General features: G+C 50.6%; 2 protein-coding genes across 4 annotated transcripts in view; one reads left to right on the top strand and one right to left on the bottom strand.

Annotated features, from left to right (window-relative positions):
• The window catches only part of LOC102568998 (glycerophosphodiester phosphodiesterase domain-containing protein 5), a 67,142-nt gene extending 54,026 nt beyond the window's left edge, over nt 1-13,116 (top strand). The window contains exons 11-19 of the mRNA XM_019479379.2: nt 1,316-1,461; nt 2,710-2,792; nt 3,276-3,426; nt 4,177-4,398; nt 4,959-5,116; nt 7,040-7,187; nt 9,141-9,223; nt 10,673-10,755; nt 11,283-13,116. Of these exons, the coding sequence (XP_019334924.1) occupies nt 1,316-1,461; nt 2,710-2,792; nt 3,276-3,426; nt 4,177-4,398; nt 4,959-5,116; nt 7,040-7,187; nt 9,141-9,223; nt 10,673-10,755; nt 11,283-11,314 (1,106 nt within the window). The 3' untranslated portion in view covers nt 11,315-13,116. The remainder of the gene's footprint in view (nt 1-1,315; nt 1,462-2,709; nt 2,793-3,275; nt 3,427-4,176; nt 4,399-4,958; nt 5,117-7,039; nt 7,188-9,140; nt 9,224-10,672; nt 10,756-11,282) is intronic.
• Nucleotides 13,117-13,590: 474 nt separating this feature from the next.
• MYO7A (myosin VIIA) overlaps nt 13,591-27,966 on the bottom strand; it is a 165,030-nt gene continuing 150,654 nt past the window's right edge. For all 3 annotated transcript variants that reach the window (XM_059722674.1, XM_019479395.2, XM_019479396.2), the window contains 7 exons: nt 26,852-26,939; nt 24,637-24,743; nt 24,014-24,199; nt 23,170-23,286; nt 22,319-22,402; nt 20,653-20,772; nt 13,591-16,964 (listed from right to left, as the gene is read on the bottom strand). In XM_059722674.1, coding sequence (XP_059578657.1) covers nt 16,875-16,964; nt 20,653-20,772; nt 22,319-22,402; nt 23,170-23,286; nt 24,014-24,199; nt 24,637-24,743; nt 26,852-26,939 — 792 coding nt within the window. In that variant the 3' untranslated portion in view covers nt 13,591-16,874. The remainder of the gene's footprint in view (nt 16,965-20,652; nt 20,773-22,318; nt 22,403-23,169; nt 23,287-24,013; nt 24,200-24,636; nt 24,744-26,851; nt 26,940-27,966) is intronic.

The raw sequence follows: 27,966 nt of genomic DNA, 5'->3' as shown, positions 1-27,966 counted from the left end.
CAAGCAGAGCAGGAGATCAGGCAGGGAAAGGCAATCAGAGTGGTGCTCAGAGAGGGTGTGGGGCTAATTTGCGGCATGCCTGACAAAAAGGTTGGACCCACTGCTTTAGTCACTTGAGCAAAAGTCCAGGGGCTAAGAGCTTCTGGCTTTAGCACGGTCTCCTTCTTTCTGACTCAGTTCCCCAGCTATTTTATTTGCATTTGCCTGCTTCCTGGAGGAATTGTGAGCATTAATTAGCTGTGGTATATAAAGAAAATTAATATTTATAACTGCTACCATGATATGTTATCATATCATTTTAATTATGCCATCATTAGACCCTGATCTTAGCAGCTCTCCCTGATACTGCTCACGGGGACAGCCAAGTGTCTGAGTAAGTGTTCCTTTGTACCCCAAATTATGGTACAGGGAGTAGAAACGTGAGATCCTTGTCTCCCAGCTCAGTGTTCGTGCCTCAGCTGAGGGGAGAGCAGGTGGAACAGCCTCAGTGTAGGCTTGAAGACAGCTTGTGCGGTGCAATAGGAACACGAGTCAGATGCTTCCCGAGTGACTTGCAAACACAGTGCCACCCATTCAGCAGCATGCGCTTGGCAGGGATATCTGCACAAGAGTGCTTTAAGAGCCAGTAGCTTATCTGTGGTGGAGCAAATGGCTGCTGCCCACTGACACAGCATCTAAAGATGGAGGCAGATACCCGGGCCCATAGAGGCCAAGGAAACCCAAGGACATGGGACCCAGAGCAGGCCACTCCAACACACTGGAACTGACCCCTGCTTTGGGAAAGGATGGACAACAACCTGACCTGCAAGGCAAGCATCTGCCCTCGGGTGCAGAGTGATGGAGGTCTCGGCTGCAGCATCCTCCTTTTCCATGCAAGTGAAACTTAAAACACTGCTTGGCATTACTTTGATAATTTAATGTCCAGCCTGAAAATAGGACCTTTCTTCTGAGGTTGGGTAAATTTCGCTATGCCCATTTTACAGTTGGGAAAACCGAGGCAGAGATTGAGACTTACTCAAGGTCACACTGCAAGTTAGTTGCAGACCCCAAAGCATAAACTAGGCATCCTGAATCCCAGCAATTTGCTCTGGCCACAGGGCAACACTCCTTTCCTGGACTGGCCTGTGGCACTATCTGGTGATAAAATGAAGAATAAAGGAAAGAAGGCAGTTGGGGGGAAGAGGAGTCGATGATTCATATGATCAGTCTTGGCCCAAGCTCTTTGATAGGACATTGATATAAAACAAACTGCAAGGCAAACTCCAATCTTATCAAATGTAATAACTTCCTCCTTTGAATTCTTGGATTCTTTTAGTTGTTCAGATGATAATTATTGGCCCCTACCTGGCTCTCCTTGTCTTTCTTCTCTTGATACCTCTGGGGATGTACTCTCCCTGCATCAGAGACGTGGGGACGCTGGGACCCAAGCCAACTCTCATCGGACACAGAGGCGCGCCAATGGTAGGTCTGGGGAAGGCGTTCTGTCTCCTTCTTGTATTAGGTGGATTGCAGCTGTTATTTTATTTTTTCCCCCAAGAGCTTCATGGTGAGTCTGTGAGGGGAACATATTTGATTTGGAAAAGTCCTGCATGCTTTTCGTGCCAGGACCCATCAGCATCCCTACAGCAACATGGGCATAGGTTGTAGCTGTGTTGGTCTGAGGACATAGGCAGACAGTGTTCTTTGGCTAAATCTGATCTCTTTTATTAGACCAACTGAAATAGTTGGAAAAATGCTTCTTTGCAAGCTTTTGGGTATTGTGCCTGACAAAGTTCGAGTATTGTGCCTGATACCAGAAAGCTTGCAAAGAAGAATTTTTCCAGCTATTTGAGTTGGTCTATTATAGATATATCCAAATAACTTTGTCTGCCTACAGCAGTATGGCATTTCAGAGTCAAAGCCTACAGCCACTACAATGTTGCATGCAGCATGCAAAGGGGCAAGGGGTGGGACAAGGGGGGAAGTTTGATATTGCTGTTGGGCAAAGGATCAGGGAGCAGGCCTAGATTGCAGCAAAAGAGGGAGGCAGCGCTGGAGGTATTAGCTGGCTGAGCCTGGCAGGCGAGGAACAGAAGCTAAAACTTTACATGGAAGAAGATGAGAAGCCAATGCAGTGACTCCAAAAAGGACAAGGTGGGGGATGAGGATGTTTTTGGTAGCAGTGTGTCAGGCGGGATGGGCAGAGATGGGAGAGTGGAGGCGACTGTAGTCAAGGTAGAGAATGGGACTCACATCTAGAAAGTCACTGCGGCATGATTTGGTGAGAAGCTGGGTGTGAGCTGATGAGAGGAAGGAACCTAAATCAACCTCTCTTTGCACAGCAGGAAGGGTGGATATGTTGTTAACAGCAGAGAAATGGAAGAGTGTGGGAAGGTGAGAATGGAAATGAAGATCCACCTCAATGCTGGAGGCTGAAGGAGGAACATAAAACATGAAAGAGGGCTTCCACTCTGCTTAAATATTGCTTAAAATTGTTTTATGGACTAGGTCTTTCCCTGCCCTCCATCAAGTTTTAAAATGATCTTGAATCTTAGAGCCTTTGATGGACCTGGAAGGAAGTGGAACAGGTTTTCACTTGGTGGCCAAAGTTATCTTTAACAAAGTAATGATTTATTGCATGTGCACACATGCGTGTATGTGTTATCAAGCAACACTGCATCCTAAAGATACCTTCTGAACACAGCATGTCCTTGTGCCTTTTCTTACTAGATGGCTCCAGAAAATACTGAGATGTCATTTCAGAAGGCCATTGAATATGGGGTGAGCGGGCTTGAGACAGATGTCACTATCAGGTAAGGGGTAAGGCATGGAAACACATGCCTATGTGCTTAATTTGAGTGGGAGTTTTGTAAAGGGCAAAAGTCTTCTGCTGTTACAGTGACCCCAGATTTGCTCTGCTGAAGTCCAAGACCCACCCCAGAATTACACTGGTGTAAGGAAGAGTGCAATTTGGCTCAATGTCACCGCATGTTTATTCTCGGGAAGCTGGCCCTAAGATCGTTACATCCATTTTACAGGTGGGGACACTGAGGCACAGAGAGAAGTGACTTCTCTAAAGTCAGCAAGCCATTGGCAGAGATCGGAGTAAAACCCAGGCTTCCTGAGTCTCAGTGCAGTGCCCTGACCCACATTGCCTCCAATAAGGCCATAAGGCCTTCTACTCCCGGCACGGTGATCCGAAGGGAGGCCTGCTGTTTACATCACTTGCATGTAATTGGCTACACTCCCTGAACGAAGCTGTCCGCCCAGTGAACGGTCCTCTCTCTTTGCACTAGTTACGATGGGATTCCCTTCCTGATGCATGACGGCAGCTTGAAAAGGACCACAAACATCCAGGAAGTCGTTCCCCACAATGCTACTCAAGATGCAGCCATGTTTTCTTGGGACACCCTAAAAGACCTGAATGCTGGGAAGTGGTTTTTGGAGGTAGGACTTGTTCAAGGGCTTTCCTTGAGTCCCTCTGTTGGACAGGGTGTGGCTTAGGACAGGCATCCATCTTACTCCCACTAAAGTCAATAGAAGTGTTTGGATGTGGCTTAATAATTATGCAGAAGCTCACGGGCTCCCTTGACACCGTGGGCCGCACTATGCAGCTCTACCCTCTGGTGCAAGAAGCTGGGCCCCGAGTTAGCTCTGAGCAGCCTACATTGCACTGCGGGCACTGCTGGGACCAGAGGGTCACACACAGACTCGGCTCCCGGGATGGGGTTTATCCATGGGGGAACTGCACAAAAGTTTGGTATCGGGCTTCTGCTCCTTAATAGCAACGGTGAAATTGACAGCTGCTAGTCAGTTTCACCACTAGGAATGGGTGGCAATGCTTGCACGACCCTAGGTGTGCCCACCCACGTCTCCTGTCCTGGGTGCCCCTTAGTGTGGCCGCACTTATACTTTCATTGTCCTGACCCAGTTTTTTGAACGTGGCCGCCTCCCAGCTGCTAGGAATCCAAGACCTGGGCTCATAATATTAAGTAGGGATTAATGGAGAGAATGCCTTAATACCGACAAGGGGCAGGAGACGAGAACTAGAGCAGCCCCCTAGGGAAGTGCAAGCTTCTACCCTGCGGAGCAACAATGCCAGGTTATTTCTGTCATCGAGATGTATGACCTATTTGCATGCTGCCCTCTCCGCCAGGATGAATTCATGTATTTCCCTGGGTATCTGTTTCTTTCTAGGACAGACCCTTCTCCTATATGGGTGCACTGTCAGTGGCAGAACAGAAACAGGCCATGAATCAGTCCATTTACAAACTAAGTCATTTCTTAAGCCTGGCCGAGCGTCAGAATAAACTCGTGATCTTTGATCTCTACCGTCCCCCGGAGCAGCATCCGTACAGGAACACGTGGATCAACAGGACGCTGGAAGTGATCAGCGACTCGGGGATTAAGCCCCATCTGGTATGACGATGTCGCTCCTCCTTCCTGGTGCCATGTGTAGGTTCAGGTGTAGCTAGGGCATGAGGGGGTGTCAACCAGTGTCACACCACTGACTTCACCACCAAGGATGTGGCTCATCCAGTTTTATTGACGGACTTCCCCAGGGACCCAGCACCTTTTAAAGACATAATTCCCAAAGGCCAGACTCTAGCATCCTTCCCTTTCCCAGCCACTCATTGAGTAGCACCACTGCTTTTATGGGCATTATTAGTTGTGAGGCAGGGCCCTGAGTGAAGTGTAAGATTCATGGTAGGCGACACAAATCTTAATGAACATGTGCCAGATGCTGTGAGATCCCACAATGAAAGGATCACACGACAAGGGCCACAGAGGGTCTGCCTGGGTCTGTCTATCATGTTTTAATGACCCCAGCAGTATTCCTGCCCAGAGCAAGGGGGCTGGACCCAATGATCTTGCAAGGTCTCTTCCAGCCCTAAATTTCTGTGAATCGGTGAATGTGGGAGGCAGGGGCTGCTGAGTAATGTCAGCCTTAGCTCACTCCCTGTTGCTGTCACCCACAGGTCCTGTGGCTGGAGGATGAGATGAGGTCCTTTGTTCAGTCCGTAGCTCCTGGGTTTCAGCAAACAGTGGGGAGAACGGTCCCGGTTGATGAGCTATTGAGATATAATATTGTGAAGCTCAATCTGGTTTACACCCAAATGTCCAGTGAAGATATCCGGTAGGTTGCAGCTTGAGCCTTAAATGTAGTAGGCAACCCAGGGCATGGTGCAGAGCCCAGATGGGCGGCGCTGCCTCTCTGCAGCCTCCGAGGTGTATGTTTTAGATGCGTGGCCCCGCTTATGGCTGTGCCATCACAAACGCATTGCTGACTGAGTGATGAACCTGGCATCCGTATGGAGGTGGGATGAACCTGACATCTGTATGGATGTGCAATGAACCTGGCATCTGTATGATTCAGGGCATGTAACTCCAACCCCCGCTGAAGCCCACCTCATGCTAACTGACACTTTGCCAAGACCACCATGAATGGTAGAAGTAATTGAAACCCCCCAGGTGTCCTGACTCCCTGCTTTTCCAGCAACTGCACTGGGTTTTGGACTGGTCCCTAAGTCAGCAGGTGTTGAACCCAATGTATGTTAACGCGTGACATGAGCAACACAGCTGTCTGGCCTCCTTTAATTCTAGTTATGCCCATGGCCAAGCTTCAACCTGCTTGTGTTCGAATTTCTTGGTGAATTGGGAATAATTTTATTTCTTTGTCAGCATCCAGCTCGATTGCAGCCTTCCCCTATGCTCCAGACAGCTATTCTAACAGCACTTAAATAAGAGCGCGTGAGAAGGTCTCATGTTTTGCACAATGAGAATCTGCTCATTTTTAATAATGTCACCACGACACGGTAAGGTCTCAGCTAGTAACCATCCCCCTCTGGCGGCTGGCTAGAGGAGAGAAAACACGTTTCTAGTAAGGAGGAAGTCTTGGAAAATCTCACATGTGAAGGTGTTGGATTTCATTCATTATTTTTCCCAAACAATTCTTTTTTCCCAGAAAACTCAGCTCTGATACATGTTCTCCCTTAGTGAGTGGAATTGCTGCTTTTCCTTGCATGCACTTCACTTGTCCCAAATCCTAGCACTTGATCATTTCAGAAAGGAAAACCCTTCAGCATTTTCTAATGCTAATTAGAGTGACTAACATTTAGCGTCCTACTGTGTGCAGTTTAATTTAACAGTGGCAAAGGCTGACATTTTTAATAAAGCTTTTTGGAACAAGTGCCTTGCTCCTTGTTCAGGGGCAGTTTGGAAATGATTAAAGATTGGGCAAGTGGTCCGTAGACCACTGAGTACAATACAGATATAAGTAGCAGGTTTTATAGATGATTATAAACACATCAATAGAAAGTGGTATCAATACTCATAGGTCAGGCTTATAGGCAAACTTTTGACCCATTGGGCTGTACAGCAATTGATTAACCATTTGATGAAACAGCTAATGATGATGTATTAACCTATATAAATTGAATCTATATAAGACAGATCTACAGATCTATATCTCTAGATATAGATAGATATAGCTATCTATCTATAGATCTACAGATCTATCTTCTATATAGATATAAGATATAGATCTATAATCTTATATAGATTTATAGATCTATAGAGATATAGAGATATAGATATATCTTGTAAAACATATATTATTATGATTTTATTATGTATGCTATCCGTTCATTATGCTTTAATGTATATAAGTGTAAATGCATATATAAGTGTGTCAAGGTTCCTTGGGTGAATTTGATATCTTTTATTAGACCAACCCAAATAGTTGGAGAATAGTTATTAAGCAAGCTTTCGAGTATGTAAGTGTGTAATATTTGAATGGCAGACACAAAGAACCCTGTTGTTGTACTTGCCATTCAAATGTGATTATCCTCAGAGGACCATTCGTTGTTAACGTGGCGAATCAGAACAAACCCCATGTCTGTACATAACCAATTGATTGGCAACTCTTGGCCCCTTTGCTCCCACTCTGTCTCCTTTCCAAGAAGCCACCACAGCTAATTGCCACCCAGAACTTCCCTGGCACATGCCAGATGGAAACCGCGCACCCTTAATGTTTTTTACATGCACTGGTGTTTTAAAGGACATACGCCGATGCCAACATCACCACCAACCTCTATGTCATCGATGAGCCGTGGCTCTTCTCTCTGGCTTGGTGTGCCGGTGCCCACTCGGTAACCACCAACGCCGCACACTCCCTGAAGGACCTTGACCAGCCTCTTTTCCTTATGGTAAGACAAAAAGCTCTTCCAGCAGTGAGGGGCTTCAAAGACCCTGACTGGAGATGTTGTTCATGGTCACTATGCAATATGGTGGGGCAGGAGAGGTGGAGGGGAGCCTTGTAACACAAGGCAAGGTGTTGCCTTGGGTTGGTGCCTTGCTCTGGTCTTCACCACTGATGCTCTCTGTCTTTTCCACCTTCCCTGGGAACACTCCAGCCCTAGCAATATGGGGCAGTGTAAAGGGCCCCTGCAGGGGATCACTAGCTACCCTGACCTCTTCATACCAGGCAGTCTGGTACAAGGGGGTGCCAGACTGCTTGGCTTCCCAGATCTGACCCACAGATCATGATGATGCTCAAGGGCAACCAGCACGGTTTCATTAGGGGCAGGTCATGTCAGACCAACCTGATTGTCTTTTATGATCAGGTCACAAAAGCATTGGATGCAGGTGTCGCCGCAGATGTAGTCTTTCTGGACTTCAGCAAGGCCTTTGACACTGTTTCCCACCCCATCCTCATTAAAAAACTAGGTGACTGTGGCATTGATGCCTACACGGTCAGATGGATTGCTAATTGGCTGAAGGGTCGTACTCAGAGGGTGGTGGTGGACGGGTCATATTCGACCTGGGGGGAAGTGGGCAGCAGAGTCCCCCAGGGCTCAGTCCTTGGGCCCGCACTGTTCAATTCCTTTATTAGCGATTTGGACGATGGGGTGAAAAGCAACCTGTTCAAATTTGCTGATGATACCAAAATTTGGGGTGGGGTGGGCACGCTAGGAGGGAGGGAAAGACTGCAGCAAGACCTGGATAGGTTGCAGGGGTGGGCTAACAAAAACAGGATGGGTTTCAATACGGACAAGTGCAGGGTGCTGCACGTGGGCAGTAGTAACCAGCAGCACACTTATAAGATGGGAAACTCCCTTTTTGAGAGCACGGAGGCAGAAAGGGATCTTGGAGTCATCATTGACTCCAAGATGAACATGGACCGACAATGCGAGGTCACAGTCGGCAGGGCTAACCGGACCCTATCGTGCATCCACAGGTGCATCTCAAGTAGGGCCAAGGAGGTGATCCTCCCCCTCTACACAACACTGGTCAGGCCACAGCTGGAGTACTGTGTCCAGTTCTGGGCACTCCGCTTCAAGAGGGATGTGGACAACACTGAGAGGGTCCAGAGGAGGGCCACCCGCATGATCCAGGGACAGCAGGGCAGACCCTACAATGAGAGGCTATGGGACCTGAACCTGTTCAGCCTTCACAAGAGAAGGCTGAGGGGGGACCTGGTGACCGTCTATAAACTCACTAGGGGGGACCAGAAGGGTTTGGGGGAGACCTTGTTTCCCCTAGCGTCCCCCGGGATAACAAGGAATAACGGCCACAAGTTGTTGGAGAGTAGGTTTAGATTAGACACCCATAGGAACTACTTCACGGTTAGGGTAGCTAGGATCTGGAACCAACTTCCAAGGGAAGTGGTGCTGGCTCCTACCCTGGGGGTCTTTAAGAAGCGGCTCAATGCCTACCTGGCTGGGATCATTTGAGCCAGTCTTCTTCCTGCCCAGGCAGGGGGTCGGACTTGAAGATCTCCAAGGTCCCTTCCGACCCGACTTCTATGATTCTATGATCAACAATGGGTTAGATCTAGTGCCCATATTCTGAGTACCAGCAGAAATGAGACTGAATGTACCATTGGCAAGATGGGCCCAGCCCAGAGCAGGGATGCACTAGAGGCAGGTCTTGGTGGGGCTTAAAGACTCAGGCCTCAAGTAAAGGGAGAAGGAGCCCATGGTGTGGGCCACAGCCCACTGCCTGCCGAGCGAGGCCGTCTGGACAGAAGTTTCCCAAGCAGCAGCCGGTTCATTCAGTTGAGTTGAATCTCATGGCAAGACCTTGGTGCCATCTGCTCCGTGTGAGTACGGGGTGAGCTGCATCACTGCTCCTCAGTGCTGCCTGTGTTTCTCTTGCAGACGCCAAGAGACTACAGAACCATGTGGGTCCTCACAGACGTGCTGTCCATCCTCCTCATTGCACTCATTTTCGCTCTGCATTGGTAAGTACTGTGCTGCTCGAATCCCCTCCCAGCTGCCCTTTTGCTGGGAGTCCTTGTGCACGCTTCCACCCTAATCTGCACACGTCTAGTGGTAAAGCCAACCCTGCCCCTCCACCTGACACGTGGGTGGTACCAGCACGCTGACGGCATCCTTCTTCTTAGGCAGCTTTTCCAGAATGAAAGAGGGTGAGAGGCAGCAAATCCTTTTGGAAAAAGGGGTTTCAGTTCCTAAGTTTCCTAAGTACCGTGGAGACCATTTCCTTGGTGCCACATGGTCCCTTCAGGGCTCCAGTTATAGCATGCCTGGCTGTGCACAAACACAGGACAGCAAAGACGGGCGTTGTCCCAGAGTTTATACCAAAAAATGACTGGGGGATTGAGAGAGACAGAGACAGAGAAAGAGAAAGAGTGTACATGCATGCACGTGGGGGTGTGTGGAGTGTAGGGAAATTTCACCTGACATTTCGTTTTAAAGCTGTTTTGATGTGTTTTGAGCTCGAAACAGTGAAATTGAAATGGAACAAAAGCCTTTGAAACAGCTTCAAAACGAAACAAGGGAACTCAAAATGTTTTGAAAGTTTCAAAACGTTTCGAGTTTTGGAGCCAGGTTTACCGGCTTCGGCACCGGTTCCAGCCGGCAGCACCAGCCTTCTGTCACCTGGCAAGCAGAATGGGGGCTCCCCGCACCCCTGGGAGGGCTGCAGGGGCTGTGCCAGACTCCTCCCGGGGGTGCAGGCCTCTGATCTGCCTGCCAGATGACAGACAGGTGGTGGGCACAGCCCGCACCCAGCACCAGGAAGATCAGGGCTGCTGCTGGCCCTGGGTGTCAGCAACTGGCTCCTGTTACCCAGCAGGGAGATCAGGGTCCACGCACCCCCGGGAGGACTCTAGCACAGTCCTGCAGCCCTCCCAAGGGTGCGGGGAGCCCCCAGTCTGCCTGCCAGATGAGAGGAGCTGGGTGCTGCCTCCTGGGACCAGCGGCAGAAGCATTCTTCCCCGTGCTGGTCCCAGGTGGTAGCACCTGCCTTCTCTCATCTGGCTGGCAGATCCAGGGGTCACACCTCCAGGAGGACTTGGGCACAGCCCCAGCAGCCCTCCCAGGGGTGCCAGCGGGCCCCCATCTGCCTGCCTGCTGCATTTTATGTTTCCCCATAATAACCTATGGGCAAAACATCGAAACAGCATCGAAACAGCAAAACAGTTTTTTGACGAAATGAAACGGAACAGTGCTTTTGAAACTAAACAAAACTTGAAACGAAACATTGTTCTGTCGAATCATCGAAACGGAAGTCGAATGAGAATGATGCTGTTTCGCACAGCCCTCGTGGAGTGCAGTGTGCCAGTGAGCCCATGCAGATCAGCACCACCAGGCAGAGCATTTAGTCCTTCCAGAGGCTGGACCCAGCCTTAGCCTCACCAGGCCATCTCCATGCATTTTGCTTTTCCCAGGTGGAGGGAGCAGAGCTGCTCCTGCTGCTCCAACAACAGTGGCACGGTGCTGGAGAACAGCACGTACAACAAGTTTCGGACTGGTGAGTCAGGCCTGTGGGGCCGTGGCAGCTGTGTATTCCCCTGGGTGGGTGCGTACTCACTGAACGTGGGGCACTTCCGTGTTGCACAGCATGGCAGGGGGATGCGGCACCTTGCAAGCCCTGCCCATGTCAAAGGCAGTGCCCAGTCGGCGCAGCAGCAAAGGGGACCTGGTCATTCAGGCTGGGCAGTCCAAGGTGGCTGAAGGAGATGCCAACCACATTACTCCCATGTGTGGTGTTGGCTAAGCTGGTGGGCCATCATCTAACCAGACCGGTGGGCTTAGGTTCAGGTGGACCTTCACCTTCTCAGTACTTAATAGCCAAGGCCCAGCAGCCCCCTCTCACCAGGGCAGTGCTGCACCATTTGGGATGCTTGAAAACACATTGGCAAACCCACCTAACCAAAACTTGCCCTGGCAGAGAAAAGCATGTCCTTTCTCACCGTCTTGGTTACTTCACACTGAGCTGCTGAACCAACAGGATGCCCAGGGCTGGCAGCAGTCCCATGAACAGCCTCTCTCTTTCAGAGCTCAATGATTTGCCATCTGTGCTGGTCTAAGGGAGCAAGCCCCAAGGTGTGGATACCCGGCCCACGGCGCAGAGAATGGATGTTGCCCAGAAGCTAAAGCTGCACGAAGGCATTGGCCTGGGTACTCAGCACAGGGTGACTGCAAGTAACTGAAGTGAGAGGGGCCACCCTCATGCCTGCTGAGAGGTCCCAGCTTAGGACTGGAGATTGGCAGGGGAATATGGATAAGCCCAAGATGCCTCACACCTCTGGCCCACACCTTGATGCCCATGAGATGCCCTTCTCTTCCTACATGCCTCGGACTCCTCCTAGATGGCTCTTCCTGGTGGGAGCCCTTGGAGGTTGCTTGGGAAGTCGGATGGATGGGCAAGCATGTGCAGCCAGAAACTGAGACATAAGAGGAAGGGGGTCTTGAGACAGAGCTGGGCCTGTCTCAGTGCCCCCACCCACCCTTTTAATATCAGAAAAAGTCTCATGGAAATGTGGCTTTTCCCAAGTGCATAACACCCGTGTTTTTTTAAATGTATTTTTATGTGGAGAACTAGAGCCACTCTGTACAGAGCACTTCGGCCAAGCTCCCTGAAATCACCTGCTTTCAGGTGAGAAGCTGCATGTCACCGTCCCCCTTGCTGCGGTGAGGTGCGGCCCCAGCTACAGCCTTGAGGGTTGGGTAGGGTGGCAGCCAGCTCATCGGGGGTGTTGCGAGGGGTCAGGAGGTAGCGGATTTGATCCAAACTCCATCTAAGTCAGTAAGTGCCACACCACTGGTCTTACTGGGATTTGGGCCGGGCCCAAGAAGAGCATGTGGTTTCAATGGGTTAGCACCTCCTTCACAGTAGGGCCCCAGTGTGGTTGCGGTGACGGCACCACTGGTGGAAGGGCCCTGCTGCATGACACTCCTCTCGCTTGCCACTCCTTGGGAAAGAGGGCGGCTGGGATTGCTGAAGAGCTTTGGACACCCAGTTCCCACTGACACCAGTGGGAAACGGGTGTGTAAAGCCCCAAGGCACCATGCAGATCCGCACCCTCGCATCCCAGAGGGCCGGGGTGGCAGAGGCATGCCTTCCACCTGGTCGCCTCCAGTAAGCACCTGAATCCCCCAGTCTCAGCCCTGCAGTTTCCCAGCAGATTGAGCATGTTACAGAGAACTTGTCCCATGTTTCACCTTGCTTGCCCCTCCTCTGGGCTGTGCCCTGTGTCTCCTGCCTCTCCTGGCAACCCCCGCTTCAGACCTTGGCATGGTCAAGGCTGCTCCATACGGTGTGCATCTGAATAGTCCACATGTGCTGCTGCAGCAGCATGTGAAGGCTGCGTGTCTTGGTGCCGTATGGGGCGGGGGATGGAGTTGAGAGTCCCGTGTCTGCCCACAACATAGGTACAGCCTAGGGAGAGGGGCGATGCCACATTTCACTCCACCCTGCTCCGCCTCAGCCCTGCCAGGAGAGAGGAAGAAGCACATCTCCTCTTAGGGCAGCCTCCCCAGAGAGGCCAAGCATGTGGGGACTCACTCATGGTCTTGGAAATGGGGGCTCAGCGCTTTGGAGAGGTGACCCCCATGACTATAAACCTAGCGCACAATCTGTGCTGCACTGACTTGCCCATGAGTCCCACCCCCCAAACCTTTCCCCTTCAGAGCATCCCTTATCATTGGCCCTAAATCCAGGTGGTTGCTGGATTCCCATGGTGGGCCTCAGCCCTCGGTTTCCCCTCTCTGCGCGGGGAGGGGGGTCAGCGCTTTCTAGGACTAAGCCATACAACCTGTACTTGAACATGCAATGACGCGTTTCTTTGTAAACGGCGGCTGCTATTTTAAATAAAGTTGAGCTCATGCGCTCGGGTGCTGTTATGAGTTATAAGTTAGGCATTGCAACACCTATGTTCTTCCCGGATTTCAGCTGATGGCAAGACATGGTGAATAAATGCATTTTGCTAGCACTCCGCTGGGGGTTGACAGATTTGCAGGCCCTCACGGCTGAGACTTGCACTCAGAGGCCCGTGTTGCATTAAGTCAATGGCTTGACATACCTCTTAGGAAGACCTCGCGTCTCACTTGAAAGGCATCAATGATTTGAGAGTCCATCATGTTCCTTGCAAATTTATTCCAGTGGCTAATTACCCTCACTCCACCTCCCACTGGAGTTCAATTTGCACCTCATAGGCAGCCCCAGTGAGCTATAATTAGCTACCAGCCATTGGAGTCTGTTGATACCATGGCTTTTCTCCCGAGGGGGGTCATTGCAAGCAATGATCTCCCCATTGCCTTCTCGTCATTAAGCCAAAGTGAAGAAGCTCTTTCAATCGCTCAGTGAAGAGCCTCCCGTGCACGGTTTTATTTTATTTTTTTTATTAGAGTATTTCACCGGGACAGAAGTTTTCATGTTACACCACTTGTGTGAATACAAACAAACAGGCTCTAAGACACACACGGTATGACACACACATGGATTCCAAACGGACTTCGGACACAGGAAACACACGCTCAGGATAATTACGACTGGGAGCACGAGCGGTACATGTTAACGAGGCCGTTGCATGACAACCTGCACAGCGGTGAATGGCTCTAGGTGGCACAACCATTGAGAACAGTGATATGTTGTACTGTCTACTGCGCGTGAGAGCACTAGACAGCTGGACACTGCTGGAGACCTCTGGAGTAGGCAGCTGGAAGGGAAGAGTACCTGGTTTGGGACAGGGCAGCAGGCTGCAGTGGGTCACTGGTGAAATATTAAACATTGCAATTGATAGGGGGAGTTTCACCTGGAAAGTGCCAATGATGGTGGCGATGCAGGGAGCTCAGTTCTGCTTTCATGCTGCTTTTATCTCAGTGCAAGGCACACAGCTTCAGGTGAGTTGCTTTGATTGACTCTGGTGGGAGCTGGAGCAAAATTGCATCCCAGTGGCTGTATTCGGCTGGTGGAACAACCTGGGCTGGGGAGGAGGTGGGAGGGAGGATCACTTCTTTAACCCCAGGATGGTACTGTGTCTCCTGCACTATAGCAGGAGTTAATTTGGTACTGGCCCCTTGGGAAGTCTTGCTTTTTGTGCATAATGAGGCCGTGACAATGAACAGTATGTGCTGAGAGCAGAGGAATGGAGGGAAAGCAGAACAGGGGAAGCAGATGAGGAAGTTACTGGGATTAGGACATCGTAGAGTTAAAAAAGGAGATTGCTTTTATCAAACTAGCCCAGCTCACCCAAAGGTACCAAGAGAACCAAGCCCATTTCTATGGAAAGCCACTCAGCATTAGTGGCACCAGGACCAAAATTGTCCTACGGCCTCGCCTGATGCCACGTACTTTCAAACTCATTCCTTTCTAGCGCATCCTGTTGGGAGCCACACAACCCTTTGAGCCCTGTCTGCACTTTACCTGGTGACACACGGAGTCCCTGTGCCATCATTTAGGTGCAGCAAAGCCAGCCTTTGGGTAGGATGCGTAAGGTCCCTTCCATCTTTAAGATGTTTGATCGCAACAGCCCCAGAGGTGAAGGGCTTGACTGGCAGGTGGCAAACCTGCTGTGCAAACCAGAGACCAGACCCAAAACCCGTTGAAGTTGGTCGATTCCCACCTCACCAGAGGACCCAACTGATTGAGGTCTTTTGTTACAGATATAGGACACAAGAGATGATCAGATGTGCTGAATGCATGAATTCTGTTTAGACTTAGATTTCGGGGCCTTTCCAGTTTAACCTGCTGTGCTCTCTCTGGTTGTACGTGGCCCCACCTTGTTCTAACAAACACATCCTTTGCAGTTATCTCTATTGCTCATCCATGCAACATGAAACCTCCTAAAACAGAAGGTGATGTCCCTACCTGCCGCTGAAACCCAGTGCTGCTGGGAGAAGAGACTCAGGGGCCATCTCAGGGGCATCTTGTGTATAGGAGGCCACTTGTAGGATCAGGTGGACATAGCCTGTGATCTTGGGGAGGATTATAGAGGTGTTGAGCTCTTTGTATGAGGCGAGTAACAAGTTGTTTCCTCTGCATTGGGAAACACTTGGATTTGTATTGCCAGGGCCAATTTTTTAGCCTTCATTGCACCTGTCTGTCAGCAGCATCCTCACCTGCTCAGAAGGGCTACATTTAAAAGGGAGAGATGTTTCTACAACACGCAGCTCAGCTTTGGATCTAGATGTTCCCCAGAGCTTGGGGCTGGCTGGCAGTAAAGTCTTGGTTTAGTTAACGGAAAGATGGAAGCCAGTCAAAATTGGGATTGGGAGGGTTTCAGCCTACCATTGCTGGGGCAAATCAGACAAGAAGGACTGTTACTAGATTGGTACCCAGGGTTTATTCTTCACTTCCAGCATCTCTGCCCTCCTCTGTCACCTCGGACTGATGTTACACAATAACTGTGCAGTGAGCGCAGCTGAAATGCATGCAACGCTGCACTGCATTTGCTTTGCAAAGAAAGGAACGGCAGTGCGCCTGAAACATGCAGGGTTGCACGCACCATGGCATGGTTCAGTTGAGGTTTTCCAGACCTGGGGACCTAAAGCTGGGCACCCTTTCTTCTATGTGTAGCCTTCTAGCTACAACTCACGCTCCTCCTAGGTGCAGTCTGAAAGTGGGGGGTCAGTTGATCTCAGCAGCTTCATTCCCAGGCTGCTCCACCAGGATTGGGTGCTGAGCTTTAGGCTGCTCTCAGGTTAGAAAATCTTGACCTATGGCCATTCACCCTCAGTCTTGTCCTTTTGAAGATGCATCTCTGAGCGAGTCTACTGGGTTAGTCCTCTGGAGCTGAGCAAGGCCTTCCTATTGACTTGCCCCAGAGTCAGCCTGCCAGAAACCAGCGTTTTTGTGTTTTGTTTTTTTAACTTTTCTTTTTTTTTTTAAAATTAAATAAATAAAAGAATAAGAACCAGAACTTCAAAACTTGGTCTTTAAATACTTCCAGCAAAATGCGCCCAATCTTCAGTGCATTCACAATACCACCTGTTTTACATGTGGTTTGTCCTGTTCTATATGTGTTTTTTTTCACCTACTTTTAATCCTATTTTAATGCACTTTTTTTTTTTTACCCCCTGAACATAGTTTCTTTTTTTTTTTTTAAGAACAGAAAATGGATGGTCTTTTGTAACAGCCAAAATAAGCCCTGGGCTGCTCACAGGATCTGGCTTCATGCTGGAGTAGGGCTGCATTAGTGATCTGCAAGTCTTTGAGGCCTGGAACATCTCAGAAACCTGTAACATCTGCATCAGTTTCTCCTTATGAAGAGTGATTCATCTTTTCCTCACAGTCCTTCACCAGTTCATTCTCTTGGTGCCACGATAAATATCCTGTTGGAGTTTCTCTGTTGCTCAGTCACTGTCTGAGAGCGGTGGCGTCACCTGGAAAGCTTTGAGGTCTAGAACGCAGCGGGGTTCAACAGCTGGAGAGGGGGAGTTTGGAGGTCATCGTCATAGATAGTCATCCTCGCTGGAAGGGGAGGTGGGGTTCGAGCCCTCCATGTCAGAGTCTGAAGAGCTGCCATGTGGAGTCCGGCTCATTTTCCACATCTGGGAGGAAAAGGTCTTCCCCCAGCTGCAGGGATACCCCACCGGCCCCAGCTGGTGAATTAGCTCCAGGGTCACCTGCCAGGGGCTTCTTTCAATTCACTTGCTCCCCTTTGCACTCCTCTGTTTGCTCATGGCTGTTAACATCTGACTGATGTAGGACGTCAGGAGGTCGTCCATCTTGTAGCCCTGGCAGAAAGCGAGGGGACATGAGACATGTCACCCACCTCTACAGCCTTACACCTGCTTGCTCGTTCATGCTGCCTGAAAGCAACTATTTCCAAGCCCATCCCCAACCACCCCTGTCTTCTCCCCACCTTCCCACCCCCATTTCCAAGCCTACCCCCAACCTCCCTATCCTCTCCCCACCTTCCCACCCCCATTTCCAAGCCCATCCCCAACCATCCCTGTCCTCTCCCACCTTCCAACCCCATTTCCAAGCCCATCCTCAACCACCCCTGCCCTCTCCCCACCTTCCCACCCCCATTTCCAAGCCCATCCCCAACCACCCCTGCCCTCTCCCCACTTTCCCACCCCCATTTCCAAGCCCATCCTCAACCATCCCTGTCCTCTCCCCACCTTCCCACCCCCATTTCCAAACCCATCCCCAACCACTCCTGCCCTCTCCCCACCTTCCCACCCCCATTTCCAAGCCCATACCCAACCATCCCTGTCCTCTCCCCACCTTCCCACCCCCATTTCCAAGCCCATCCTCAACCATCCCTGTCCTCTCCCCACCTTCCCACCCCCATTTCCAAGCCCATCCCCAACCATCCCTGTCCTCTCCCCACCTTCCCACCCCCATTTCCAAGCCCATCCCCAACCACCCCTGCCCTCTCCCCACCTTCCCACCCCCATTTCCAAGCTCATCCCCAACCACCCCTGCCCTCTCCCCACCTTCCTACCCCTATTTCCAAGCCCATCCCCAACCATTCCTGTCCTCTCCCCACCTTCCCACCCCCATTTCCAAGCCCATCCCCAACCATCCCTGTCCTCTCCCCACCTTCCCACCTTTGCATGTGTTCCCCAGGGGATGCCCCGCACCCCAACCCTTGCCCAAAACAAGAAGCCAGCCACGGTCCCTGAAAAAGTGCCAAATTCACAGCCAATGAACGGAGTTGTTTTTTCACACAAGACTCCATCAAACTGTGAGACTTGGGGCACAGGAATCAGTTGAGGCAAAGGGATTCAAAGTGGCACCAGATGTGTCTGTGGATCTCAAGACTATCCAGAGTATCCAGTGACAACACAACTGCTGGCGGGGATCCTGAACCTCATAACTGGAGCTTCAGTTGATAGCTACCCATTAAAGGGGAATGGCTGGCTCTAACGAGGCAGACAGATTATCCCACACTGCCCAACACTGGAGTTTTTAGAGTTTCCTGGTCCCGGCTGCAATTGGAGACAGGGCATTGAGCTCTGGGTCTTACACCGTCTGGTAATGCCTGTATGTTTATGCAATGCCTGGGCGCAGGATCTGGGGAATAGATTCAAGGCCCCATCTGGGCCCACAGCACATCTGCTCTTCACTGTGCCATAGTCCAGTATCAAAATCCACAGCTGTGCACTGCTGCGATGGCAATGCAGCCTGCTTGCTGCCTATTTCTGCTACATGTGTTTTTAAGCCACCCTGAGAGGCATTGGGTGTTGGCTACAGCCAACACTGGAGATTTGACTGGGCTGTGCCACTGCTCCTGCTGGGACCAAAGCTGGAGGTTGCTGGCAGGAGGGTCTTGCCCGTTTGCTCAGACCGATGCCATATTTGGGGTCAGGAAGAAATTTTACTCCATCGTCAGATTGGTATGTACTGGGGTAGTGGGGAGGGTTGCCTTCCCCTGTAGTGGGGGGCATGGCCCTGGGGATCTCTCAAGCATATTAACAACCTTTTATAGAAGCAGGATGTTGGCTGCCGGGGTCCCCCTGCTTTACCTGTGGCAGGTTAGCATGTGATGTCTGTGTTGTATTGCGGTTGATAGTGGTCTTAGGTAGAGTTGAGATTATGGATTGTCTGGCATGGTTTGGATCAGGATGATCCTGCCTCAGGCAGGGGATTGGCCTAGATGACCTCTGGAGGTCCCTTCCAGCCAGCTTCTCTATGAATCTATGGATCTATGACTCAGTTGGCTGGCAAAACGTCCAACCATCTCACCACCCTGGCTCCACTGGAAGGAGTCAGCAGATGCGGTGGCAACCAAGTCCACTGCAACAGCTGCAGACGTATCTGTGCTGCCATTCGTGTACTAATCTACCACTGATGCAAAACAAAGCAGCTCCACTGACTTCAAAGGTGCTACCACCACTTATAGTTTCATAGTTTCATTGTAGCTAGGGTCAGGAGGGACCTGAACAGATCATCTCGCCTGACCCCCTGCCACAGGCAGGAATGGATGCTGGGTTCACAAGACCCCAGACAGGTGATCGTCCAACCTCCTCTTGAATGGTCGCGAGGACCACTTCCCTGGGAAGTTGGTTGCAGATTTTGGCCGCCCTAACTGTAAAATATTGCCTTCTGATCTCCAACCTAAACCTATTCTCCATCAGCTTATGACCATTGTTTCTCATCATCACAGGTGGTGCTGGGGAGAAAAGGGCTCTACCTGTTTGCTGTTGATCCCCCCAGATGAGCTTGTAGGCAGCCACCAGGTCCCCCCTCAGCCTTCTCTTGCTGAGGCTGAACAGGTTCAGGTCCCTCGGTCTCTCCTCGTAGGGCCTGTCCTGCTGCCCTCTCACCAAGCGGGTGGCCCTCCTCCGAACCCTCTCCAGGCTGGCCACATCCCTCTTGAAGTGCGGCGCCCAGTACTGGACGCAGTACTCCAACTGTGGCCTGACCAAAGTCTCATAGAGGGGGAGGATCGCCTCTCTGGACCGGCTTGAGATGCACCTTTGGATGCATGACAAGGTACGGATGGCCTTGCTGGCTGTGGTCTGGCATTGGCGGCTCACGTTCATCTTGGAGTCAATAATGACTCCGAGATCCCTTTCCACCTCTGTGCTTTCAAGAAGGGAACTCCCCGGCCTGTATGTGCGCTGTGGACTCCTTCTCCCAAGGTGCAGCACCCTGCATTTGTCTACAATGAACCCCATCCTATTCTCATCTGCCCACTTTTGTAGTCTGTCTAAATCTAGTTGCAGCCTCTCTCTCCCTTCAAGTGTGTCCACCTCGCCCCTCATCTTAGTGTCATCAGCAAACTTGGACAGCGTGCTTTCCACCCCTCATCCAAGTCGCTGATGAAGATGTTAAACAGTGCGGGCCCGAGGACCGAGCCCTGGGGTACCCCACTGCTCACATCTCACCAGGTTGAGTACAACCTGTCCACCACTACTCTCTGGGCGCGCCCCATCAGCCAATTTTTTACCCATCCAACTGTGCAGGCATCAATGCCGCAGTCGCTTAATTTATTGATGAGGATGGGGTGAGAGGCAGTGTCAAAGGCCTTCTTAAAGTCCAGAAAGACTACGTCCACGGCGACACCATCATCCAAGGATTTAGTGACTTGGTCATAAAAGGCAATCAGGTTGGTCTGGCAGGACCTGCCTTTGAAGCCATGCTGATTGCCCCTGAGCATGATCTCCCCCGCAGGCCCCCACACATGTGCTCCTTGATGATCCTCTCCAAGAGCTTCCCCCACTTGCCCCATGGGCGGGCCTGGCCTCCGTGAGCAGATCATTAGCTCCACCCTGTGCTGATACACATGCTGCCATGTGCTGTATTATGCATGTCCGACCACTATGCCTTTCTTCCGCTCAATCTATCTCCATCCCTCCCACTCTCTGAGCAGCCTGGACCAGCCACTTTAAACCCGGCCAATTCCAGAAATGTGCTGTTCTCTTCCACAAGGCAAAATTTTTCTCCCCACACTGCCCCAACTCTTCTTACCAGGGATGTCTCACAGAGCAGCTTGCTCCCCCTCACCAGGTTGCCAATGGTGATGTGGAAGTACGTGTTGCCGCTGCTCCAGTTGGAAATCTTGGTGAAGGGGTGAGTGATGAGGATATCCTGCCAGGGGCAGAAGCACAGACACTCAGTGCATCCTGATAGCTGCATCTTAATCCTGTCCTTCGGCATTTTCCACCACAAAGACCCAGGAACATTTATGGAAGTGGGAAAGTGCAACCCAGCTGCCCCACCTAAGGGTGCTGAGCACAAGAGCCAGCTACTGCAAGGGAAGCCAGCATGTCAGCTGCTTTGCCATCACTGCCTGCATGTAAGCTCCTATCCTGTGATAAAAGCAAGGCTGCCAATCCCACTTTTATTACTGAGGGGTAAACCTCTTCCCACTGGACATGGGTTGGGAGTGCACACAGGCAGCTGACATGCAGTATTAGCACCCCAGCGACGACCTGACCTTATGCCCATTCCCTGATAAATCAGGAGGAAAAGACTGCTGTGTTTCAGACACTTGCTCTGAACTCCTGCGGGAGACAGGAGGCTGGACTCGATGGGATGGGAGGGGTGAATGTCATACATAGGAGCTCACAGAGGCCGGCTCTCCTTGGGCCGGATCCACGGCTCCCTAACATGGAAGGGCTGGGGAAGGAATTATTGCTTTACTCAGGCTTGGTGATGGTGCATGGGCAGTCCCCACCCTCCTCCTCTCGAAGGACAATTGTATAACACATCTTAGTGGCTGGATGTTGTGCTTGTATTCAATTTTCCAGGTCTCTATTTCACCCTGAGAAGCCTGTTTATAGCCTCTTAGGCCTCCCTACATCTCCCTCTCCCCCATCGGCAGTCGAGGGGGCTTGCAGAGTTATTGTGTCATCATGTAGCCAAGCTGCAGATGCAGGTTACACACATCCTTGCAACTAAGGTGTCACAATGAATGCAGTGGCTGTTGCAGAGCCTGATGGTCCCCTCCTATTTAGAGTCCTGGATGCATGGGAGCCAAACCTCTAGTCTTTTCCAGAGGCACCATAAGGTGAGGCCAAACCTCACGCAGTCGAGAGCTGCAGGCCCTGCTGAGGAGGGGGAAGAGATGGGGACAGGGCCCTGCTCTCCTCTGGGCTACCCCACTGAGCACATGGACTACTGCACTGTATTGTCCAAAGGGAGACTACATGGCTAGCAGCCAGTGTTACCACCCCTAAAGGCTGGCAGGAGCCACAGCGAACCCCACCTCATGCTGAAGAGCCCCAGAAGTGCTGCTGCAATGAATACAGATCTGGATTTTCACCCCACCTTCTGTATCCCCTTAGGACCTGGGGTAATGATTGTTTTTTGGGGGGAAGCACAGCAAACCACAGCTGTCATGTCCCCAGTTGGGCACATCCCATTACACACTGCCCTGTGCCTTTGACAATCAGGCTGCTTTTCTGCGACCCCTCCAGGCCTTTCTCCCCACAACAGGTTTGGGAACATGGGCCTAGCATGGGGATAATAAATCTCCTTTTCTCCCTCCCTCAGTCCAGCCAGCATGTAAATGCCTAGGGCATGGACCATCTTGTCCTAAGTGCCTATATGTCATCGCACGCAACAGGACATTGACTGTAGCAGGATGCCCTGCCCCTTGCAGTCCATTCCTTGCCCACGGTGCCCAGCTCACCTTGTTTTTGGGATCGATGAGGCTGACTCCATGCTTGTTGATGGCAATTAAAAGGATCTCTGGGTAATTTGGCTCTGTGGTTTGCTGTAATAAAGGACATGATGTGACAGGGGGAACAGAAAGAGCAACAAGAGCGGTTTCGGTGCTCAGGGGTACCCTTCAGAGAAACTTCAAGTGAATCAGAGCCTCTTTGCTGGTACGGGGAGAGCCGTCCAGTTAATTACTGACCCTCAACCCACCCATGTGCACCCAAGTGAGTGAAGAAAGAAGTTATTGGTGGCTTCAAGCTCTGTGCTTTTCTGTTCCTTCCCCTCCTGGGTTTGCTGTTGGAGGCAGCGGGGAAGGGAACTGGTCCAGTGACACTGGGGCATGGTGGAAAGCTCCAGCTGGCCCCTCTCTCTTCACAGCCCTTGTGCCCTGGGCTAAATTGAGCATTTCCCTTTGCTCTGCCTGACTTTGCTCCTAGTCTGGTCAGTCCTGGCAGAAGACGTTTGACCCGACATGGAACCAAGTCCCAGCCAGAGGCTCAATCTGTCCTGCACCCTAATCCCCTGTTGGTAAAACAGGGATGCCATCATTCCCTTCTCTGTGCTGGACTGCAAGTGAGGACTGATGCATTGATGGCCCAGATGCTGCCTATGACAAGTGCCATCTGGGGATGTAAAGAGGAGTGAGATGAGGTCCTGCTCTGCTAAAGTGAGTTTCTGACTGCTGTGCCCCACTGGCAACCTCTGCTGTGACGCCAAGTCGCTGCAAGAGAGGTCCTCCATGGTTCCCCCTTCCAGCACACACCTGGAGAGTGATTGTGGAGCCCACCATTTCCCTGTGTCCCCGCTCCTCCCTCCCTGTACCTTCACTTCAAAGAAAGCTGATCCAAATGTAGGCCACTTGAAGACAATCTTCAGGAAGGCAAGCTTGGCATCTTCTCTCGATTTGCCCGCGTGCTTATTGTAATATGCCACGATGGACTGCAACAGAAAGCACACAGGGGCTATCACAGGGCTCCTGAGGCCACCAAGAATGCTGATGTGTTAATGCAAAGGGCAGCTGGTTACATAGAGAGCTTATGGGTGCTACCAGAAACCAAAAAACTTTGCCATCAAGTCTTCTGTGTTAATGGAGAGCCGCTGGGCACTCCTCTGGGTATCAGCCATTAAGCTGACAGAAACATGCCTGTAGGGAGTCTGTAGGGCTTTCAGACCACGGAGGTTTCATTTGTTTCCTGAGGGCTTTTGCTGCTGTGAAGCAGAGTGGTCTAGTGGAGGAGGAATGAACCTAGGCTACCGGAGCTGTGGGTCAGTTCCCAGCTCTGATGTGCTAAGCCCTTTTGTGGCTCCAGACACCTCAGTTTTCCCCCTGGGAAATGGGAAGCATCAATATCCCTTTCTCCCTCCCTGTCTGGCTTGCATGTACATGCCTTGGGGTATAGGCTGTCTTCTCCTGAGTGCTTGTGTGTCATTGCACACATTGGGACAGTGACCGTAGCAAGGCCTCTCTTCTGCTAGTAGTAACAGCTACAGAGGGTGCAAGTGTAGCCCCTTGGTGGGGTGCATTACTGGTTCCCTTGCTGTGGCTGATCAGTATTGGCCCTGAGGATGGTACAGCCCCAAGCAGAAACCTTAGCTGAGTAAGATGACCGCTGTTACACAAGAGTATCCAGGAGTTGGGCTATGGGAATGGCTTAGTGTGGCTCACCCGTTTCCAGTCATCTGGAGCGAGCTGCCGGATGAGGTCCTGAGGCACCAGCTCCTTCAAGAGCTTGGGTATGCTGGGGAAGTAGGACTTGTCGTCCTCAAACTTCACACGGTAGATGAGCGCGGCCAGCTGCAAGACCTCCTCCCGGCTGCACTTGTGGTAGCCCCGCAGGTACTTGGGTAATTCCTGCACAAGAAAGCCATTGGCAGCATGATGGGGCAGCTGCCATCACCCAGCACCTCCTAAATGACTGTGTGTCCCAGGAGAGGGTGGCTACTTGAAAGGATATGCTGGCTTGTCCCAAGAGGTAATTGCTCAGGGAAGCCAAAGGTAGCTCAGAGGCTAGTGGCACTAGTGCAGGGGTTTTCCATCCTGCAGGGAGTGGCTGGGGAAAGGCAGGGCAGTGGTGCTTCCTTGGAGGTTGCAATCCCCCAGTCGAGACCCCTGGCTTGGTCATCAGAGGCCAGGGCAGGGGATGTTGGATACAACTGGTGCTCATGTGAGCTTGCTCCCCGCCTTTGAAACAAGCCTGAGTCCAACATTTCTGGATATCATGGCTACAACCATTACCAATTTTCGGAGCCAACTGAGGTCCCCCCAACCATTGCAGGCTCATGGCATACCTGATAATAGTGGAAAATAGAGTCAGCCATGGGATCCTTGCCAGGCATGGTGTTTGTCCACAGTTTCTTCATGAAGAACACTTGGTAGGTGAGAGAAGGCACTATACCTGGAGAAAGGAATCAGGCTTGTAATAGATGCTTGGATCACTAGATGGCAGCTTTCACCACCATCCCAGAGACTCTCCTTGCAGTCTGGGACTGGAAAAGCAGGAGGGCTAAAGCAGGGGAACAGAAGTGCGATGGCTTTAAAGCTACCTGCTGGGGCTGGTGCCCCATTTGCCCCACCCTAGCTATACTACTGCTCCAGGGGAAGGCACTCCTCAATGTCATGGTCCAGTCCCTTCTGACCGGGCAGTCCTCAGTCCTCCTGACCTGTACAATCACAAAACATCCCTGATTCTTGCCAAGACTCATCCAGTCCTCTGACTATTAACCCCATATGCTGCTCAGCTATATGTTACTGCCAGGTTTGATCCAGAACAGAGCAAGAGTGACTACAAAGCTCTGGGTTGGAGGGTGTGAGACAGGGGCATAGGTTTAGTTTTCACTTCTCCTTCCAGTCACTAGTCCAGCTTGCGAAGGGACACTTGTATCCTAGAGATCAATGTACGGTTGTACAATGTGGCCTGTAGAGCTCTGGCTTCGTCAGCCATGAGGTGGCATCCTAAGAAGATGACCTGCAGAAAGCTGAGATGCCCGTTGCCTAATAAAGAAGGGGAAGAGCAGCTTTGCTCATAGATATGCTAATCTACTGAAGACGGTTTTAAACTAAGGTGAAAGATGGATGGAAACAAAAGCCCAGAGGAGCGAGGATCACAATTTTGAAAAAAGGCTTATGCAGCAGAAGGAAGATGGGAATCTAGCAAGGTTGTAAGAGGGAAATTAGTGGGGCAACCAACTAGTTCCCTCAGACTAAGGCAAGATGTAATGGGAATAAGGTCAGAGAACTTTAAGTTATTTATGACATTAGCAGATGACTTCCAGCTGGGTGGTTTAGCAGATCCATAAGAGAACAGAATGACGGCCTTGCAAATTGGAAAAATGGTTTGAAAAAAGCAGAATGAAATTCAATAAGGACAAGTGCAAAGTCCTGCACTTAGGAAGGAACAATCAAATGCCCAAATACAAACTGGGGAACAACCGGTTAGGCTGCAGTACTGTAGAGAAGGATATGGGGGTTATGACGGGTCACAAGCTCAGGATGAGCTGACAGTATAATACTGCTTCAAAAATAAGTGCACGTAGCAGGCAGAGATGTTTTAACAGGAGGGCCGAATGCAACATTTTCACTCTATTCATCATTGGTGAGGCCCTGCCTGGATCTTGAGCCCAGTTTTAAGCATCATAATTAAAAAAAAAAAAAAAAGATGTGAACAAAGTGGAGAAAGTTCAGAGAAGAAATGAGTTAAAGTCTAGAAAACCTGACACCTGAAGAAGGTGAGAAGAATCAGGATGATTTAGTCTGGAGAAGAGAAGACTGAGGGGGGATTTGATAACAGGCTGCAAATACAAAACAAGGACTGCTAGAAAGAAGACGGCAATCGCTTGTTCTCCGGGTTCGTGGAAAACTGGACAAGGAGGAATGAGCTTAAATTGTAAGAAGGGATGTTTAGCCTGGGTAGCAGAAAGACCTTTCTAACTACAAGGGTGGTTACGCACTGGGGAAGACTGCCTAGAGAGGCTGTGGGGTTTCACTCACTGGGAGGTTTTAGATGCTGGTTAGATAAAGACTTCGTTGGGATGGTTAGATAGACGTGATTCTGCCTAGCAAGGGCTAGGACTACATCGTCTCCTGAGATCCCCTCCCCTTCCATGATGCCTAGAGACTCCTGAGTGGAAATAGGAATAAGATTAGAGTGGGTCCAGTAGAGTTAATGGGCCCCACAAGGCAGTAACATCGACTCCCGAAGCAAAATTAAGTACTTTCTAACTAAATGTGTAGGTTGCTAGATCTTGGAGAAATACTGGTTGTTGATTAAATTGCACTTGCTCAGAGAAACCAGGCAGCCAAGAGTAAATTTATACGAGCAGATCTTTTCCTACAGGCAGAATTGCAAGCCCAAAACATTACACGATGCTGAACACATGACAGTATAGTCTTTATAAACTACCGGGAAGAGAAGCATCTTTTAAATGGTTACCAGGGCCCTGAGACATCAGACCAGCCTTGTGCCAGGGAGAGGAGACAGCACAAACTGCAAAATGCCATAATTACCATCTTTTGCCGGTCTTGCTTTCTTTATCCAGTCTGTAAGGTGTCTGACAAAGTCGAAGAAGAAGTCTCCTTCTGGGACACTGATGACCTATGAAAATACAACCAAGTAAAAATTCGCTACCTGCCCTGCTTGCAGAGGCAGGAAATCAGCAGCATTTGAATTAAATCATGATTGAAGCAGGAAGCAAGACTTTCTTTTATGTTGGCGTCTCTTTTGATGCAGTCACGGACTTACTTCTTGCCGCAGCCCAGCTGAATCCCTCCCTCTGACTCTGGAGGATAACTCCTTCTCGTATATTTTACCCAAGCTGGTTTTTAAGATCTAAGGAACCCACAGATCTCCTTGATGCTATTTCAGCAGTGCCCTTTGTCTGATGTTATGCATCATTTCTCCTCTTGCTCAACTTGAAACCATTCATCTCTCTTCATTATGATGCTCTCTGTAATTCCTGAGTCACTAGCTTCTGGGACACCCTGTGCTCATTCAAGCCCTCATAAACTGGTTTCTGCAGCGGCCTGGCTATTCTGTTGATCACCTTGGACTGTGCTTTTAGCCCAGAAGGAAATATAATATTGCAGATAGGATGACAGGGGCTGGGATGCCCTTGCTTGGGCAGCTGACAATCCCATTGTTCTTTCTAGCTCTCATAAAGATCTGCTTTAATTTATTCATTGCACTATATATTATGGCCCTCTTCTTGGCACTCTGTAACAGACCCTCTGCCCTGTGTACTGCTGACGCCAGCAAAGCAATCAGATACAATTAGCAGGCAAGATGCCGCACAGATTAACGGCTCGGCCCTGTAACCCTGACCCACGCCAGGACTGCCACAAAGCTCAGGTGAGATGGCAGGATCAGGTCGGGATGTTGGATGGGATGTGCCATAGTGTCCAACCCTGGCTGGTTGCAGTCCCACTGACTTGCACTGGGATCAGGTTCCCTGGGAATGAGCATGCGAACCCATCTGTACAGTTATGCTATCAGCAATAACCCCTGCCTTAAGGCCCAGTTCTGTGGTTGGCAAGAGTTGTCCATATAGCTATTAGTAACCCTTCTGGCTTGCACAGGGCTGCTGGACTGCACCTATTAACTGACACCTGAATGGGGTCAGGCC

This window comes from Alligator mississippiensis, chromosome 1 (assembly GCF_030867095.1).
Source record: "Alligator mississippiensis isolate rAllMis1 chromosome 1, rAllMis1, whole genome shotgun sequence".
Taxonomy (NCBI): domain Eukaryota; kingdom Metazoa; phylum Chordata; order Crocodylia; family Alligatoridae; genus Alligator; species Alligator mississippiensis.
The sequence above is the reverse complement of the archived record's forward strand: the minus strand, read 5'-3'. Positions and strand labels throughout refer to the sequence as shown.